Below are 20,776 nucleotides of genomic sequence, written 5' to 3' on the forward strand. Positions count from 1 at the left end.
GTCCAGGTACGGAACAGTCCCAGCAACTATAGGATACTTCACGTTGCCCTTCATAACTGTACTTGATTCCTCCCCCATTTCCACCTCTTACCCCTGGCAACCAATAATCTGTCCTTCATTTCTATAATTTTCACTTTTTAAGAACATTATATAAATTAAATGGTATAGGATATGACCTTTAGGGACTAGCATTTTTCAATTTTATTCACTGGTAGTTCCTCCAAGTTGTTGGATATATCAGTACTTTGTTCCTCTTCGTTGCACCAGTCAAAGACATCCAGGTTGTTTCTAGTTTGGTGCTATTGTGAATAAAGCTATTATGGACATTCATATACAGGTTTTTGTGTGAACCTAAGTTTTCATTTCTTTGAGATAAAAGATAGAGTATAGTTACTGGGTCAAGAAACTGCCAAGTTGTTTTCCAGAATGGTTGCATTGTTTTATATTCTGAGTCAGCATTGTATGAGGGATCCAGTTTTTCTGTATCCGCACCAGCATTTGGTATCAACACTACTTATTATTATGGTCATTGAAATAGGTGTATAGTGATGTTTCATTGTGGTTTTAGTTTGTGGTTCACCAGTGGCTAAAGATACGGAACGTGTTTCCATGTGCTTATTTGCTATGTGTATGTCCTCTTCACCACAGTGTCTTCTCATGCTTTATGTCTGTTTTCTAATTGTTTTAGGAATTTTACTTGTCGATTTTTGAGAGTTCTTTATATATAGTCTCATACTGGTTGTTTGTCAGATATGTGGTTTGCAAATATTTCCTCCCAAATAAGACGAGCTTGTCTTGTTATCCACTGAACAAGTTCTTTCACAGAACAATTTTTTTTTCAGTTTTGATGAGGTCTGGTTTACTAATCTTTACCTTTATGATGTATGATTTTGGTGTCAATTCTTAGAACTCATTGCTTAGCCTTAGATTCAGAAGACTTCTTTTTTTCCAATTGTTTTTCTATAAGGCTTATAGTTTTAAGTCTTATATTTAAGATCATGATTCACTGTGTTTTTGTACAAGATATAACATCTTTTATTTTTTTCAGTCTATGGTTGTCCATTTGCTCGGCACCATTTGTTGAAAAGGCTATCTTTAATCCATTGAATCATTTTTGCTCTTTTGTCAACCATCACTTGAACAGTTATCTTTTAGATATGATATTGTCACAGTATATCTATTTCTGTGTTCTCTATTGTGTTCTACTGATCTGTGTGGTTATCTCTGCCAACATCACATTCTCTTGGTTATTGTAACTATATTGTGGGCCCTAATATTGGGTAGAGTGATTCCTTCCATTTTATTCTCTTTTGTCAGAATTGTTTTAGCTATTAATGGACTTGTCCTTTTTCATATAAATTTTACAATAACTTTGTCTATATCTATAAAAAACTTGCTGAGATTTAATAGAAATTACATTGAACCTATAGATCAATCTGAGAAATATTGACACATTTACTACCTTCAGTCTTTTCATCCATGACTCTCCATGCATTTAAATCTTTGATTTCTTTTATCAGAATTTGAGAAGTTTCAATGTCCAGATAACATCCATGTTTTAAGTTTATGCCTAAATATTTCATTTTTTTGGAGTGATTGTAAATGGCCTTTAGGTTTTGATTTTGGTTTCCACATGTTCATTGTTAGTTTATAGAAATGCAGTTGACTTTGTGTGTTGATCTTATATCTTGCAACCTTGCTAAACGCATTTATTAGTTCTAGGTGTTTTTTGTAGATGTCTACATAAACAGTTATGTCATCTGTAAATAGGGGTGGTTTTAATACTTCCTATGGAATTTTTGTGTTTTTTATTCATTTCTTGCCTTATTGCAGCATTTGGAATTTCACATATTATGCTGAATAAGAGGGGGCAAAGCAGATATCCTTGCCTTGCTTCCGATCTTAGAAAGCATTCAAGGTTTTGCTGTAGCTATAGATTTTTCAGTTAAGTGCTTTTTATCAAGTTAATGAAATTCCACTATATTTGGTATGCACATTTTGAGATGCAGTTTTGTATCTTTAAAAAAGGGAAACTAAACGGTGGAAAGTATTTTATTTTCATGTCCTTTTTCTTTTAGGATCAGTAATGTAAAGAAAGCTATTGTTGGCAGAATTGTAAGATGATCTCAAAGTTTCCCCTCTCTGAAGAACATACTCAAATAATCCCTAGGACTGTGGGTAGGATGCAGTGTCACTCATGTGATTATGGGACAGACTCTCATAAGCATCAGGACTGTGGCTTTAAACTTTTGATTGGGCCATTGGCAAGTAATCAGGTTGTCTATAGAAGCTAGGAGTTTTAAGGGCATGGGGACCTCAAATCTATATACATCTGCAAGGAACTGAATTCTTCTCCAGCCGCATGAGCTTAAAAGATGATCCTGGGCTCCAAATGAGAATTCACCATGAAAGTATCTTGATTTGAACCTTGTGAGACTCTGGTTGGAGAACCTTGCAACACTATGATTCCTGCTTGGACTTCTAGCCTACAGAGCTGTGAACTGCCAAGTTTGTGGTCATTTGTTATACCATCATAGAAACATAATACAAACATATCTTAAATAATTTGGAAAAGTGTTGAAATCAAAGCACATAGTGAATATTCTACTCCAATGAGTTAAGAGGGATTATTCCAAGGTTTATTCACTAATTTGTATTTATCCATAATTTGTGGCTACTGGTTTTATGTTAGATGTTATGTTCAGGCCTGGGCATACTGAGGAGAATGACCCATGGTCTTCCCTTGCTGTTGAGGAGCTCATGGCCCAGAGTGTCCTCCTAGGTCTCTCAGTACATGTAGTTCCTCCAACAATTATCCCATTATGTTTGTATTCAACAATCAGACTCAAATCCGGGTAAAGAGTAAGCCATCTGCAATTATTGGGGAAGTCCCTTACTCTTTTTAAGTTGGAGTTTTCCATCAATTCAGTGATATGCTTCTTTGTGAGTAAGTGAGGATCAAATGGGATTTAGGATACCTCATTATGTTAATCAGAGGTAATGATTACCTCTCTTCAGTGTAGCTTCTTTTCTTTTCTGCATCCCACCCACAATTCTCCATTGGCCATCTACTGTGTGTTTGTGAAGGTGCCCCAGTGGACCCATTCAAGGATGCATTTGACTCTGTGTATTTATAGCCTAAGGTAGCATACAGGGAGGACACTACCTATTGCTCAAGGTAGATAGAACTGTGATGCCGGGATTTGGAGGGGACCAGGAAAGGGCTTGGGGTCAGGCCTGATCTGGCCTGATTGAAATCTGCCATCATCAATAGGCATCTCCTGCAGAGCTACTCCAGTAGGAGGACTCAGAATGAAAGATCCCTCCTTTTTTCATTTTCCCTCCTTGGAACTGACTCAGCTGATCCTCACATCATAGGAAAGAAGTCTGTTTGAAAATATTGCCCTGATTTGTTGAATGGGAATGCATAGACCTTGCTAATATATAAGCAGTCAAGGGACATGGATAAATGCTTCTGATTTTGGAGGGCCTGCCAACTCATTTTGAGTGCTTCAGAATCAATAATAACAATAATAAAAGTAGAAAATGCTAGACAAGCAAGCCACCAAACTGGGCTTCAAAACCCACAGGAACTTTATGAGGGAGCAAGTTGAAACGAGCAACATTCAGGCACATTGTGGGGCAGGGTAGAGGTGCCAGGAATGGCTGATGACAGCTGTGGAGTCACTAACACTCAGGCACTCCCTGGTGAACCTGGATTATAATCAGCATAAATCTAAGTGACTGTCAAGGGCAAAGAAACCATGCTAGGAAGTGTGGCCTGTCTTAAGGACCTTTTGGCTGACAGTAGTTGCCACCATAACTGCCACCAGAGGGCCCCTCCCTGCTTTATTACTATCCTTTGGAGGGGATGCTCTCCCAGCAACTAATTTTTCCACGGGAGCAGAAGTACTTTCTGCCGAGACCTTCTTTTGATGCAATTTAAATTAAAAAAAAAAATTATTGAAGAAGTGTAGTTGATTTACAATGTTATGCTAATTTCTAATGTATAGTAGTGATTCAGTTATACATATATGTATGTGTGTGTGTATATCCTTTTTTATATTCTTTTCCATTATGATTTATCACAAGATACTGAATATAGTTTTCTGTGCTATACAGAAGGACCTTGTTGTTTATCCATCCTATATATAATTGTTTGCATCTGCTAATCCCAAACTCCCAGTACTTCACTTTCCCACTTCGTCTCCCCCTTAGCAACCACAAGTCTGTTCTCTGTGTCTGTGACTCTGTTTCTGTTTCATAAATATGGTTGCAATTTTTAAAACTTACACTCTTTTTACATTAATGATTCATAGTTGTATCAAAAAGTACAAAGAAGAAGAATATAGATTACCTGAAATCTAATCTCAGGAGCAATCATGTCATGTACATTTTGATGCCGTTCCTTCTTCTTTTTTCCTATGAATATTCATTTAGAAACCCACATATGATTGGGATGGTATTGTGTTTATCATTTACTAACCTGTTTTTCTCAGGTTTCGTTGACATCTTTCTTCTCTGTTAAATGTTTCTACTTAGTGTTTAACCTATGACCGACATCTCAACAACTGATGCCTGCAGTGTATTATTGATTTCTTTGTAACACCTATACACACACACAGACACACAATTTAATTTCTTTGGAAGGTGAGGGTATGTATGTGTATGTTTGTATAAGTACTTGTGTTTATATATGTTTCTCTATATATATGAACATATGTATGTACATATATATGCATAATTTTTATTTTGAGTTTTATAAACAACAATGTGATGAACACATTTATTATATCTTTAGAATAAATTCCTAGAGTGAAGTCACTGGGTCAAATGCTAATTCTTGAGTTGTGCAGAATTTAAAGAAATTTAAGAGTTTTTTGGGGGGGGACTTCCCTGGCAATCTAGTAGTTAAGACTCTGCACTTCCAATGCAGAGAGTTTGGGCTCAATCCCTGGTTTGAAAACTAAAATTCCACATGCAGTGTGGTGTGACCAAATAAACAATTTTCTCATATGCTCAAAAAAAAAAAAAACTTTCCACAGAAATTGAAATAATTCGTACATGTCACCATTTGACAATAAGTTGAAAAATTCGAATGCTCTCGCTCTCTCCAATACAGTAGCCACTAGACATATGGATATTTAAATTTAAATTTTTTTATTAGTTAAGACTAAAAAACAAAAAAAATCAGTTCTTCAGTTTACCAGTCATATTTCCAGTGCTCTGTAGTCACATATGGGCTTCCCTGGTGGCCCAGAGAGTAAAGAATCTGCCCACAATGCAGGAGACCTGGGGTCGATCCCTGGGTTGGGAAGATTCCCTGGAGAAGGAAAAGGCTACCCACTCTAGCATCCCGGCCTGGAGATTTCCGTGGACTGTATGGTCCATGGGGTCGCAATGAGTTGGACAGGACTGAGCGACTTTCACTTTCATAGCCACATGTAATTAATGGCATTTGTATTGGAAAGTGCAAATTAGGGCCTTGCCATCATCACAGGAAGTTTTATGGGACCATGCTGCTCTGATATCTTCGTGAGTTCCTTTATAATTGTGATTGGAGTTTAGTATATTTTGTAGGTAATTAATTTGGCTTGATATAGATTTCAGATTAAAAAGTTTCACTGTTCCATTGAAGATGGAAAATGTCTTTCTGAAAATGTAAGAACATGGAAGTTCAACCCTTTGTCTTGCTTTCTCGTGCTCTAATAGGCTGAAAAATAAGAGCTGGTGTTAAAACTAACATCACTGTTTTTGATAATGTGCTTTCTGTGTGGCAAATGTGTAATTATTGTAAGTCAGGTATTCTTCACAAGGATTCTGGGAGGTGCAACTGTCGCCCCCATTTTACGGAGAAAGAAACTGATGTACATGGAGCTCAAGTACTTTTTCCAGGGTCAGTACATGCCTGGATCCTGATTGGGACCTAAGCCCCCAGCTTCAGAGTCCACACACTTAGCTACTCTTTGTACTCCTTCTCAGGTGACACTAGTGGTAGACAACGCGCCTGGCATTGCAGGGGACAGAAGTGATGTAGGTTCGGTCCCTGGGTTGGGAAGATCCCCTGGAGGAGGGCGTGGCAACTCACTCCAGTACTCTTGCCTGGAAAATTCCATGGACAGAGAAGCCTGGCAGGCTACAGTCTATGGAGTCACAAAGATTCGGACATGACTGAAGTGGCTTAGCATGCACACACTGCTCCTCGAGAACCTAAGACTCTTAGGGAAAAGACTGGCTCTTTCCTATGCTGCAGAACTGTGCACACATAAAGTAAAAATGTCTCCCGGTTGCTCGAAAAGTAGCTACGCCAGACATACACAGAAGTAGGTCCACAGCCTTTTTCTAAGGGAGATTCCCCTGAACAAGTGCAGCCTAGGATGAGGAGTGCTCAGGGGCCTTCCAGAGAAACTGTTACTCATCCGTACTCTGACTCAGAATCTGTTCAGTCAGAATGGATGTATTTTACACATTTATTCTCCATCCATCCTTTACTATGGAGTGAGATTTTGTTAATAAGCTTTGAGAAAGGAGGGGGAAAGGAGGAGTTTAAAGTGCTGTCAAAATCAAAGAGCTGAAGCCCAAACAGCTTCGCTTGATGGGGTATTTGTTTGCAGCTGAAGGATCAGAGGTGACGCGTTTAGGCAGAGAGAAGTTTAAACTTCAGCGAGGAGAAAACAAGTCCCAAATGCAATCTTGAGAGTAGCCAGGTCCAAGCCGAAAACAGTCTGGGGATTTTCAGTTTCAACCTTTTCCAAAAGGTGTCACTCTAAGGCAGCAGTGGGGAGGTGAGAGGGAGGTGGAGATAGAAGTATAAGATAAGAGTAATTGGAAAAATAAGATTAGTAGTCCTTGTTCTAACAGATCCTTCAACCCACAGCATCAGTGCCTCAGAAGTTGTTGCTGTTGAGGGGAGAGGGTTTCAGCGTTTATCTTTACCTCATCTTAGCGTGACCTTCTCTCTGCCCAGGGCAGAGCTGGGCCAAGTCCCAGCTAGTCCCCCAGGACCAATTCACATTCCAGATTGCTTGGGATATGGGCATTTCACTGGCTCTGTGTTCTGGTGCAAACTGAAAACGACCATCCTCTTGCGCTTGGGATGCAGTGAGGACAGAAAACTAGGAACGGCTGGTGAGGGGGGCGGCAGAAGAGCCGGTGTAATTTCAACACATGGTTTTAAAAGCTGTCTAAAAATTCCAAATCATTAACACAAGATAGACACTAAATCAATGCTGACATATAATTTAAGGGGAAAATTGTTTTATCAAAATATTTGAAGATCAGTTCCTGCCAAGTGAGCCTCTTGAAAAGCACTGGATGTTGCCACGTGTCAGGAAGAGACACACAGAACGGGCAGTTGGGCTCTTGGCAGATAACTGAGAGAGAATCTGGTTTTCAAATATTTAGTTAAACAACACAAATGTATGTGTAAGTTTAAGTCGACACATGTTAATGATTTAAGGTCTTAAACAGGTTTCTTATTTTATTGTTTTAAAGCTCCAATATTCACTTTAAAATTCCGACCATTTCTCCAGAACTGGGTGTTTAAGCATTAGACTCTAGAAATTCATTTGATAGCTTCACTATTCTTAAAGTGTACAGAGTTATGAATTATTCAAATACAGCTGAATAGTCCTGGTAACTTACCCATTTCATAAGAGACTTTTTGTAATCTGCCACGTAGAATAACTAATAAAATCAGAACTGACACACAAACAGGGATTTTTGTTTTGTTTTGTTTAATTGGTGAGACCAAGAAGTCATCTAATTTGAAGAAACCTTTAATTATTCTAGATATGTAACACCAAAGCAATGTATATTTTAAAATATAATCTTAGCTTTCTAGATAGAGCATCAGAATTCCAATCTTGCCCCATGTGGGGACCTTTTAGGAAATTTTTTTAACTGGAACATGTTAAATGTTTATAGAAGATTTCTGAGGTTGCTGTGATTTCTCTTTTTTTCATCATAGATGGCCTTTTAGGAATAAAACAGCCTCTCTAAACTCCACCCCCCCACCCAGGAAATATTGTTGTCTGGTGAATTACCAATAGATGTGCTTCCAAAATAAGCAAATGCTGTGTTGAATTGAGACACACAGGTTGCTCTCCTGCTGGATTTTTCAAAAGCATTTATTGGCTCATAATCATTGTGATTCTTCCAGTAGCAGTTCCCCAATGAACAGGACCATGGGGCCCTGCAGCCTGGGCTTCCCAGCTTTATTTCCTCCCTCCTTTTTAGCAGGCCACTCCCACTTACCTACCTGCTCTTGGAGACCAGCCATGAGGCCTAGGACAAGATTGGCTTTTAACTCTTGCTCATCACTCAGTACTTTTCTATATTAGTTTTTTTTCATCACTATTGTAATTAAACAGTTGTTGATTCAGGGTTGCCTGCCAAACCAGACAGCTTTTGAGGATGAGCATGTTGTGTCTAGCAGAGTGCCTTGCATGCAGGAGACACCCAGGGAGACAAGGTGGTGCAGTGGTGGAAGGCCTGCACGTCTCCCAGGTCCCAGCAGAGTGAGTGGAGTGCAGAGCGGGATTAAAAGCTGCTTGCGTCTACCCCAGCTCAGGGCCTGGGGTAGTTTTTTTATCAGGCCATCTCAAAACTCTTGGGTTCCTGGGTGCTCTTGATGGCTTCCAGTTGGCCGTGAGCATAGAGTTCCCTCCATGCAGGGCCCTCTTGTCTCCATAGCAAAGAGAAGGTGCTTGAGGCAAACAGAGAGCAAGAACTTGAAGGGCGTTTGGTGAGGATGGCAAGGGGACCATTGATTTATGGGGTAGGAAAGTATCAAGTTCAGACTTACACTTCATCCATCATTGCACTAAGAGGGTCAGAGGAGGGTGTTTCAGAATCACATCTTTGCACTCCCTTTCCTCTCATACCTCAGGTATTTATTGAGTGTGGACACTGGTTCCATGTCAGGGGCTGAAGGGCCTTCCAGAGAGAATGGAGACGTGGTCCTTGCCCTCTGAGGATTACAATCCAGTTGTAGCAGCGAAGCACACACATGAAAGGGTTGTGCAGAAACGTGAAATGGTGTTTGATGAGGTGGTAGAAAGTCGGGTGCAGAAGGTAACAGCCGAAGGCACTTGGGTGAAAATAATGCTACCAACAGCCCAGCCTTGGGACAGTAGTAACCATCGCACCTTGGATGCTTGCAGGATGTCTAACAGAGAGGGCTGGATGCTTGAGGTGTATTGTCTCCCTTTATGCTTGTGCCAGCCCTGTGTGGTGACTTCTGTTTCCTCCCCCTACCTTATAGAGGAGGACCTGCAGGCTGAGAGAAAGGTCAGTAATGTCCAAGCTTCCCAGTGTAGGTTGCACTTTGCTATCACTTCAGAATCACCTGCTTTTTTAATAAAGTACTAATGCCAGACTCCTACCCTCAGATGTTTTCATTTAATTGGTAGGAGTGTGACTATGGCATCAGGATTTTAAAAATATTTCTAAAGGGCTCAAATGTGTGGCAGAGTTTAGGAAGCATTGGGTTTAGATTGTCCTAAGGTCACAGAGGTCGTATTGATGGAACCCAAACTTGATCCAGATCTGCCTGTTTTCAGAGCTCCAGATTTATATCACTGAACCTATGAAAGAGGCCAGCGCTCTGTGGCAGAGCCTTAAAGGGGAGGCAATTTCAGTAATTGGAGGGGTCACTATAGGGTAGTCCGGGCCTGCCAGGTGGCACCAGTGGTAAAGAACCTGCCTGCCAGTGCAGGAGATGTGGGCTCAATCCCTGGGTCAGGAAGATCCCCTGGAGGAGGGCACAGCAACCCACTCCAGTATTCTTGCCTGGAGAATCCCCTGGCCAGGGGAGCCTGGCAGGCTATGGTCCATAGGGTCACAAAGAATTGGCCACAATGGAAGCGACTTAGCACAGCACAGCACTATGGGTAGTCCGGGGTGTGTGTGTGTGTGTGTGTTGTTGTTGTTGTTGTTGTTGTTGCTGAAGATAGGTGACAGCAGGCACAGAATCTTGAATTCAGTAATAAGCAAACATAAAATGGGTTGAATACTTAAACTGGCCCTCTGTTAGTGAGAACTGATGCTTCTGTGGCACCAAGTACTTGGGCATTGTTCTTAGTGCATCATACACAGTAACCCATTGAATCTTCACCAAACTCCTTTTAGCTAAGTTCCCGCATCACAAGGAAGCTGGGTTCAGAAAGTTTTTATAACTGAGTCAGAAGGACACAGATCGTAAGTGGTAGGCTAACTCCTCAGTTCTGTTTGTAATCACGATGCGGTACTATCTCTTCTGTTAAGCATGTTCTAAGTGTTTTCATATTTGCCAGTCCCCATGCTAACAGCTTTACTTTCATTGCTTCACTTAATACCTGAAGTAGTTCTAGTGAGACATACTATTGTTACAGATGAAGAAACTCAGACACTTTCCCAAGGCTCTATAATAAATGGTAAAGCATGTGTTATTAGTGCAGTCTGGTTTCTTAATCCATGATTTTAACCATTATCCATATTTAAAATATTTTAATTATGTATAAATATGTACCTATATATTTACATATATTTAATATTTATTGTTATATATTTTATATAAAAATATTCAAAATATTTAAAACTGAAAATATTCAAATTAAATTTTAAGTGAAATGCTGTGTAGAAGACAAAGTGGAACAACTCCCTTTGAGCGTGAGATAGGGGATGGAGCTCTCTGCTGACTCACCCCCCTCCCACCCCACTGGTCTGTGTATCAGCCCCCAGATGCCTCTTTGGAACTCATGGTGGTCTAGGGAACAGAGTTTGAAGACCACAACTGCGGGTAATCAGGAGCCCCTTGAGATGTTGGAACCGGACCAGTGATACTTTTGATGAAATATTGATGGTTTAGGCATTTTTTCCTGGAAGTAGGGAGGTAAGTTATAAGAATAAATCCCACGAGACATCTTGGCTCACCCAGTTCAAAGTCACATCCAAAGACACAAAGTCAAAACAGCTGAAAAAAATCAAAAGGAAAGTCTAACCTTCCGAGTCTGTGTCTTTGGAAATCATTGAAGGGACTCCAGGAATAACACCTAGCAACTTTTCCCCCTTCCTCTTTTCTCTTCCTCCTCAGTCATTTTATTCAAAACAAAACCTTAAAACAAAACGTCTGTGTACCCGGTCTCCAGGCTCATGACTCTCTTCCTCTCTCACTCCTGTCTCCTGCTTTCTGTCACAGACTGTCATAGCCTGCCCTTCAAAGCACTGTCCCTTTGCACTCAGTTTTGCTGGTTCACTCTACTACCTGTTTCTTAAAATCCAGGCACAGTCCTGGCTGAGAGAGACCTCTGACAGCGAAGAAGCTGATCATGCAAAGCCAAGTTCTTATTTAGGGTTGGAGTAGGAACAAAGGCTGGGAACACACGTGCGCGCGCACACACACACACACACACACACACACACACACGCACTTATTTTCAATCTTGTCAGAAATGTGGGAGGGGAAGGGATTCAAGCTGGAAGCATAAAAAGTAGTGATAGAAAAAGATGATGTCTCAGGAAGTGTTTCCAAAATAGACTTGCTGATGAAGAGAAAACAAAGAGGAAAGAGGGAAGACACAAATGTGGTTCTTAAACATGAGTCACTGAGAAAAGCTCAGGACACTGGACTAAAGTGTCACCAATGTGATAGGGAATGGCAGGTGCAGAGAGCTGGGGTAGGTTGTCAGGAATCTCATTTAGATAGGTGTGCATGGATCATCCTGAATTCAAAGTGATATTGTGACATCTAAATGGAAGTAATCACCAAGTGGTTCAGTGCATGTGAAAGATGTTAAGTGAATAAAAGGAGACAAAGTTTGGAAAAGTATCAGAATAGTGGTGAGAGCTATGGAGACAAACCTCAGTCCTCCTCTGAGAAGCCACGTGAATGAGGAAAATGTCTCTGGGACAGAGTCATGAAGGGAAAGGTCCAGTTATGGATGCAGAAAGGTGAAGAGTTTGCAAAAGAAACAGGGGAAGTAAGTTCTCAGTCTAAGGAGAGCTTCTGAGAACCCAAGGGAAAGGTTGGCTTATAGGTGAATGGGGAATGGATACAGTCCCACTCACCCATTACACTGTTTCAGAGAGGCTATCTAATAAGAAGGGAGACTTTCTAATGATATATATATATATATATATATACACACATATATATATACATATATACATATTTAAAACAGTTTATAAAATTATACATACATCTCAATTATATATAATATGTAAAAGACTAAGAGAGAGATGGAGAAATTAAAACAAAATGTTCAGAGTGTTTATCTCCATGTGGTGGTATTTTGGGTAATCTTAGTTAAAAAGAATGTAATTATCCTTATATTAAAAAATTTTTTAAATTTCCTGTCTTTTGGATTCCATATGAGTATACCTTATTTTAAGGGAAAGTGTTATTTTATTGATATTAATTAGAAGAATAAATGATATAGAGGCTATGTCATCCCATGTAATACCCACAAACATCTAATAGGAATAAACAACATAATTTCCTGTTTCCAGGTGAAGAACCCAAAGCCAAAAGAGATAAAGAAACTTGTGTCAGTCATATAGTAAGTTATGGAGACATGTTTCAAATCTGATCGTTTTTAAGGCACAAGTTTCATAGATATAGCCAGCTAAAATATTGCTTCCAGTGAAGAGAAGAAGTTGGGGAACCATTCAGCTGTGCAAACTACACATTAAGAAAAGACATAAGGCAAGAAGGAGGGTATCAGTGGCCTGCAAGTGTTGGGAGAGCAAGAATAAGAAGTACATCCTCGTAATGAGAGGGACCTGGTGGTAGGGAGATGGAGGCAGGTGTTATAGACATTTGATAAGGAGTGTGACAGTTCATCAGTCAAGACAATCCAAGTCACACTGGAGGTAACAGCCTCTCATCTCATGTTGTAACACAATGAAGGTGCTGCCTTGCTTATGTGGTATGGTTTGGCCTTTAGCTTCATTGTGATCACTCAGGGACTCAGGCTGAAGGAGGCATCATCTGAAACATGCTTCTGAAGTCATTATGGCCAGGAAAAGGGAAGGTTGTGGTTGATTGCTAGTTCTTAAATGCTTCTGCTTGGAAATGACAGTGATCTAAGGTGTAATTGTTAAAGCTGGTTTAATATAAAACTGATTAGTGTCTGCTGTATGCAGTCACATGGCAGGTGAACTAAGAGCTTGGAAACCCACAAAGTAGCATTCTGTGTCTGTGGATTGCAAGCAGGCCAGCTCAACTAGTAAGAGATTCAGCAGGTGAGAATCCTGGACACCCTCCCTCTTCTCTGACATCGATAATACATTTGGATTTTTTTTTTTTAAATTAAAAAAGGAAAGGGAGTCATGAGGACACAGACTATCCCAAGTAGAGGATCAGGCAGACTGTATCTGAGCTGATGCTTGGAATGACCGTAATATTGATCTTTTAAAAAGCAACACTGCTATTGAATGTATAAAAAATAGGGTAAAACAGACAAAAACACTTCTGCTTCAGCCTCATCAAGTATTGTTTTGTAGAAGGGCTTCTAGTCATATTTATGATATTCTATGAACTTATATGAGTAACTAAAAAGTGTGATTGCTTTTTAATATTTAAATTTTTGTGTTAAAAAATAATGCTGTTTATCCCTGTGTAGTTCTGTGACTTTCATAGGTTATGCTCTATATTCCTTGCTTTTAAAACTTTTTGGTTTTGGCTTTTATTTATATCACCTGGTCATCAAGTTTCCTCTTTTTATCAGGCCAAAATGAAGGGTTTTCTGAATTTTAAAAGCCTGTAATTTACCTTGGATGTGAACTATCGTGCTTATTCTGAATAAATTCCATGTATAACTGCAGAAATTGTGTAGAAAGTCTTTATGAATTGGAACTTAACATGTCATTGACACGTTTTGAAGGGTGTTCTGTTGACTTTAGTGATAGATGATCCCATTCTGCCAAGTTCAGCTGGAAGGGGTGACTTAGAAACCCAAACATCAACTCTGGAGTCTAGAAACTTCCTGAAATCATGGTTTTAAGTCCTCAGGGTGGATGCAGCCTGTATCTGTGCAAGGGATGGCATTTCACCAGCTTGCTCCACGGAAGGCTCTGGAAAAGAACCATTAAACACCAGCCTTCTTTGTTGTGTGTTGGCTTTTAAAAGTCTCCAGTGGTTCGGGAAGGATAAGGCCTTGCCTTGGGGCTCCCTGGTCTAATTTTTTGGGACCTGGCTGAAAACTCTGGATATTTGATAGTCTGGCTTATTTCTATGGTGTATTAGCACCCTATAAAAGTTACATGTCATTTATTTCAAGTTTAGAACCCTCTCAAACTTCAGGGGCAAACCAAACTTGAACCTCTTGTGGCTGGGATTCTGTTTACCTTTGGCCAAACCTCGCTTCCTGAATGTGAAACAGGGAGGTGAGGTGAGAGGGGGACCCCTGAGGCCCCTTGGCCATCAAATCGCTTTTGCCAAACAAGGCTTTGATAGGCTAAAACATGAATGAATTTGAAACACGGAGAGTAGCTTCCTGTCAGAATGCTCTGGGGCCTACACACAAAAGTATATTGTGCCGGGCAAAGTGCATTTGAGTGTTGCCTTCAGCCAACTGTGAGGCAGTATCTGAGATTTTTGCCAAACACAGGTTGAAATTGGGTCAAGCCACTCACCTTCCAGTTCTAATAAATACATTAAGTAGTTTCTATAAAAGTTATTAGATAATCGAATTGAATGAGGACCTTGGAGAAATTTGGACATTTCTTGTGTTTGAAATGTTTATTTTTAAGTAGTGACAAAGAAAGAATGGACCCCGGGATACAATGCCCAGCTCAAGAATGGCTTTAATTCCTTTGTGTCTGTTGTCAGAACGCAAGGTACACCTTGTGCTTGAATGGAGGAGAAATAACACACTGCGTCCCATGCGCTTTTCAGATAGAAGAGCTGATGAATGCACTGGAGAAGACCAGACAGGAGCTGGACGCCACCAAGGCTCGCCTTGCCTCCACGCAGCAGTCCCTGGCTGAGAAAGAAGCACACTTGGCCAACCTCCGGACAGAGAGGAGGAAGCAGCTGGAGGAGATCCTAGAGATGAAGTGAGTGCCCATTTTTGCTTTCTCAGTCATTCTTTTCTAACTTCTCTGTAGGGATGAGAAAGGGAGTGCTAAAGAAGAGGAGGAAAGAGCGTGGAGAGAATCATTTAGCTAACACTTGACTAGTTGGTTCTGTGACTATGCTTCTTATTTTCTCAAATTACAGCTTCCATGTCCCAATGTGCACATTTTTCACATCTGTTATTCAAAAAAGAAAAAAAAAATCCAACATAAGGTTCTGTGACTCTGTGTTTTGTGGACGGCACTAATATTCTTAGATCTGTTGAAAAGGTTTGAGCTGGCCAAGAGACAGAGGCCTTGTTAAGCACAATGGTAATTGAAGTCCTGGTCAGGGTTAAATGGAAACTTTTCTGAGGAGGTATTTCCTAATTGTGACTATAACTTTGCTAATTATATTCTTTTCACTTGTGTACAATGCCTGGCTTGTGTTGGCTTTCATAGTCTCAAGGTTGGCACCTCTTTGTTTAGAAAGCGGGACTCTGATTTGCTCAGCTGATAAAAACAGGCTTGGAAATGCCCCTGCCCCCCTGTCTCATTGGGTAGGTAAGGACTGGATGGGAGTGGGGGTTGGGTAGGGGAGGAGACTGGAACAAATGTCTTTCTTTGATTTAATCAATAAGGTGTGACTGCTTGTCGGGCAATGGTTGTTCCTGTGGGCCTGTGACACACCCACCTTTTATATCGTTCTCACAGTGAAATAATATCACCATGAAAGAACACAGTAAAGATAATTACTCAAAGATTTTAGAGATAATCAATTGCTATGAATCTATTTCTGAAAAATTAGGCAAGAAGCAGCATCTCTCTAAGTCTTTAAATGAAATAATCACTAAAGTATGATTTAAATCCAGCCTCCTTCCAAAATAAGGGGAAATGTACAGAATTATAGCATCTTAAGCCTGTAACATAGCCTTTGAAATTGGTGGCTAGGTATGGAAGAATAACCTTACCCTGACCCTGCAAGTCTTACACATGGTTAGTATTAAACCCAGAAAGCTTAGATCATGGAAAATATGGAATGAAATATTTTGAAGGATTTAATAATGAGGACAAAACTTTTATTCCTTGTCAACTACCTCAGTTTCTCCTAGACCAAAGAATAAGTAGTTTTTTTCCACATATAAACTCCCATTTTTCCTAATAAAAGATGATATAATAAAAACAGATATTATTATCCTCAGTTTAGAGGTGAGGGAACTGAGACTCAGCGAGATTTCAAGTAATTTGCTTAAAGACATCTGGCCAGGATTAAACCCAAAATCTGTTCAGACTCCATTTCTACTACCTCATTTTTTCATGCAGTTATGTCAACTCCACCAAGTCCAGAACTTTTGTCTGTTTGAATCACTGCAGAAATCTTACTGCCTAGAACAGTGCCTGCATATGGTGGGTGCTCAGTAATTGCTCACTGATGGAATGAATAGATTGAATGCTGGAGACTGGATTTTGTGTACTTAGGAAGAAACGTATTTCAAGCATTTGTGACGTTATTGATGTGATCAGTAATTTATTAATCATAGCAGTACATTGATTCCAGCAGCCTTTATTCGCTCTCTTTCACTTACCCAGCTTCTGCCTCCTTGTGTGTTGCTATGTGTCAGATTCAGGCTAATTTTTCTCATTGTTCTGCAGCTGTTCCCAAGTTAACTCTACACCTCCTGGAGTGATTTATTATGCCATTATAAGGAAACTTTCATTATTTCCTGTTTATAAAAAGAGCATATATTTCCAGAATTTTCAGAGAACAAGTAATGGTGAAGCTTGCTGGTTTTTGAGTTGTCAGAGCTGGGTTGAAATCCTGTTGTGTCCACTTGGTGGTTGTGTGACTTGGAGGAAAATGACCTTAACATTGCTGACCCTATAGTTTCCTCCTGTAATGGCTTTCGTGGGGTGGTTGTGAAGAGAAGCACTCAGAGGAGGGCTTGGCACATGGAAAATGAAATATGTGTGTAAATGGTGCTATCAGCCAATGAAAATATGTCATTTGTTTAGTATACTTTGTGAAGAGTATCATTTGTCTAAAATTTGGGTTTATTTTTCTAAAACATATAAACCTTTTCCATGTGTATGTTTTCCCACTTAATTTCATGATTTCAGATAGCACCTAACTAAGACCTCTTTGGGTGAATTGCCACATTATTGCCAAAGTGCTTAATCTGCTGCCACTGCAAAATAAATAGAAAATTCCTCTGTTAATTCCTTTGGTAAAAGTAACAAAGCTCTGCTTCATTAAGCCCAATATGAACCTCATTCACTCTTTAACTGGCCCAGAAGCCCCACTAACAGGGTTCTTCCCAGGACTATGGGGACACAGGTGCAGGGCAGTTAAATTGACTGAGAACCCCAGTTAGATTTACCAGCCTCTTCAGATGTTTAGTCAACCAAACGGTTTGGTGAATCTTGATTGAGTTGAGTTGACCTATTGGTTATTGGGAATTAACTGAGTCAATGTTAGTGTGAACGGTCAGCTGGATGTGCCATTGTGTTTACTGTCACTCTGTGCCACTGTTGTTTTTCATTCAACGGACAGGCAAGTGTGCAAGCACCTTTAGGCAAGTCTACCCAGGACTGGGAAATCCTGGTACATGGGAAAAGCCGAATGGTGTTAGGAAGAGGGGTAGGGCCACGAATCAAGAGAAACAAGATGTGGTCTCATAACTCATCCATAACCTTAAGGGAGGTCGCTCTCTGGTTGCCTTGGTTTTTTTCTTTGGTGACATGGAGGTAGATATTACCTGCCCTACCTACTCCATAGAATTGTTACAGTAACAGGGTTTTTTAAAAAATACTGAACTGAAATTAATACAGACTAGCATATGTAAAAGCACTTTGAAACATAAAAGGGGATTTTGAAATGAGAGATGGTGTCTGTTAAGTTTGTTGCAAAATTAAATGACACAGTTATAGTATTGGAAAACAGCTGGGTGCAGCCTTCCAGCCTATATAAGCCAGACTGCTGTCCACATAATAAGGAATTCACCAGGCCTGGTGAAGACCACTTGCCTTGGAAGCCATGGGCTCATAAGGTGGCGGTTCATGTTCCACGGCTCTCGAAGATAGCTCCTTCATCCTTATATGGGACTGAAATAGCTTTCCATGTAATTAGCATTACCGCTTGTCTTGGTTTTTGTTTCAGAGCTACATAGATTTCAGCTGAGCCCTGTCCACAGGACAGGCAGCCTTTTATTTTTCATAGATTTATTTTTATTTTATATTTGTTCAGGTAATATTGTGCATTCTAAATGGAGAAAAAAAGGAAGAGCAAAATTAAAAAAGAAACAAAATTGCCTATGATCCTACCACGCAGAGATAGATACTAATAGTATTTTGATGTCTACCTTTACAAATGCTCTTTATTTTTTTTTAACAGAATTAGATTGTATTTTTGTGTTTTGTAAATCCTTTTGCTTGCTAAATGGTAAACACTGCTCTGTGCAGCAAACATGGAATTGTATTATTTTTCATTATCTAACATACTATCATACAGATTTCTCCCTTTATCAGAGGCTTATCTTGGTGCCAATATTTTGCTAATATAAAGAATGTCTTGATAGGCATCCTGCTGTGTCAGTTTGTTAGCTTATTTTCAAATAATTGCAGATTAATATGCAGTTATAAGAAATAATACAGAGGATTCTCTTGTATGCTTCACTTGTTTCCCTCAGTGGTAACATCTGGCTTAATTACAGCACAGTATTATGCCAGAAAGTTGATATTGATATAGCTGACCAACTTTACTTAGATTTCTCCAGTTTTATGTGTAGTCGTGTGTGTATGTATTTAGTTACATACCATTTTATCACACGGATACATCTGTATAGCCACCACCATGGTCAAGGTGTAGCACTGTCCATCATTACAAGGCTCCCTCACACTGACTTTTGATAGCTACACTCCTAACCCAACTGTTTTAATTTTTAACCAGAGTTTTCTATTGTGTTTTATCATTTTGGGACCTGTGCAACACTGGCCTTCATTTTTCCCTGCCATTTTTCTTGGCCAGGGAGGGAGTTGTCCTCTTAGTTTAAATTTAGGCTGAATTTAAAGTGGGAAAAATATTGCTTGATTAAAAGACTTCTCTTTAAATGAGTTGGTTAATTTGTTTACAGTGAAATTCCCTTTTAATATTGGATATCTAGAACTTGTCATATGGTAGGCATTCAAAAAGAAAATCACTTACGGCCCTACCATACAGAGACAGACAGTGATGGCATTTTGGTGTTTACATTTACAAATGCTCATTTTTAAAAAGAAAATTAAATTGTACTTCCATATTTTATAAATTCTGCATTTGAGGAATGAATGTCCACTGCTATAGGTGGACAAGTGAAAATGTGTGCCCTTATCAAGTTTGCATTTTAGTAAAATGAGTGATCAAAATGAATGGACAAATAAATGAGCAAATAAATAAATAGTTAGATGAATAAAGTAGCTTCTTGTGGAACCAAAGAAGTTTAGAATCCCACTTAGAAAGCTCTTTCCTTTGGTAAGGACCTCCTGATTATTTGGGAGTAGAGAGCGAAATGCCATGTCACTCCCTATAGTCTGAGAAACCTTCTAGGATCTGAGCCTAGTGGAGAGTCTTTGACTCTCTCTTGTGTAGGATTCTTTCCCCCAAATAAATATTTTTTTCCAGTTTAATCTTCATTGGTTAGTATTCCAACTGCCAGTCATTATTCCCACACTGGAAGAAACTAATGGTTCCCAACCATACATTTTCACAGAAGAACATAATATTCTCCTTCCCTTGTGTATAATATTATTCTTTTACTTAAAAAATATCTAAAACCTCTTACTAAAACATTTCATAATGGTTTGTCTTTGTTACATTTGCTTCTATTTAAAAGGGATTTTATTAAAATAATATTAAGAACATCATTCTATATGTTTGGTTTTATTAATACCAGTTAATGAGCTTACATTCCAGTAACAAGCTCAATTATTTAATTTGTGGCAAGTGAATTTGATATCTGTAGCTAAAAGGAATTGAAGGCCATGAGATAGTGTGCTTAAAATCTATCTGTGTGCATTTGCTCAGACAATTTAAACTAGCACAGTAATTTAATAGGCAGACAGGCAGGCTAACTGATCTGTTCCATTTAGTATTAAATACTGAATGAATAAGGGGTTTGAGAGCTGGTTAAAAGTTACATAATGTGAAGTGTGTAGTTTAGACTTTCTGTGGTGATTTTTCATACTTAATGTAAAGATTTTAAAGGGACATCTATAATTTAACTCGTCTGATGACATTGTGAGAACCACCTTAATTTACTGGGTATTGTTGCATTCTCGAATCTTCTCCAGATAGCCTCAGAAGCTTTTGTATACACTGGGCTATTTTAGGAAGTTTACAGTGAGGTAAGACAGAGGCTTATTCCTAGGCATTATCCTGTTGGCCTCTTTGATCTAGGATCCCTTTTGAGAGAGCCACTCATTAGGTAAGTACCCTTCAAAGGAGAGGCAGGGTGCAGAAAATGATAAAATCAATTTATTCTTTCCTTCATGCCAACATGAGAAAAGACAAATCACATTTCTTTAGGAAGGAATCCTAAGTGCCTGGCAATTTGGACAGGATTAATGGAGCCTGGGAGAGGAGTTTTGAAGGCAACTGTTACTTAAAATTGATAAACTCAGTTGCAAGAGAAGTTATGGGGATTGAATGAAATAATGCATTTATAAGAAACTGATTTATAAGCCGCAAAAGGCCATATATGTATCA

General features: G+C 39.3%; 1 protein-coding gene across 9 annotated transcripts in view; it reads left to right on the top strand.

Annotated features, from left to right (window-relative positions):
- The window catches only part of ERC2 (ELKS/RAB6-interacting/CAST family member 2), a 1,001,656-nt gene that overhangs the window by 598,029 nt on the left and 382,851 nt on the right, over positions 1-20,776 (top strand). For all 9 annotated transcript variants that reach the window (XM_060402360.1, XM_060402362.1, XM_060402364.1 and 6 more), the window contains one exon: positions 14,879-15,039. In XM_060402360.1, the coding sequence (XP_060258343.1) occupies positions 14,879-15,039 (161 nt within the window). The remainder of the gene's footprint in view (positions 1-14,878; positions 15,040-20,776) is intronic.

This window comes from Ovis aries, chromosome 19, assembly GCF_016772045.2.
Source record: "Ovis aries strain OAR_USU_Benz2616 breed Rambouillet chromosome 19, ARS-UI_Ramb_v3.0, whole genome shotgun sequence".
Taxonomy (NCBI): domain Eukaryota; kingdom Metazoa; phylum Chordata; class Mammalia; order Artiodactyla; family Bovidae; genus Ovis; species Ovis aries.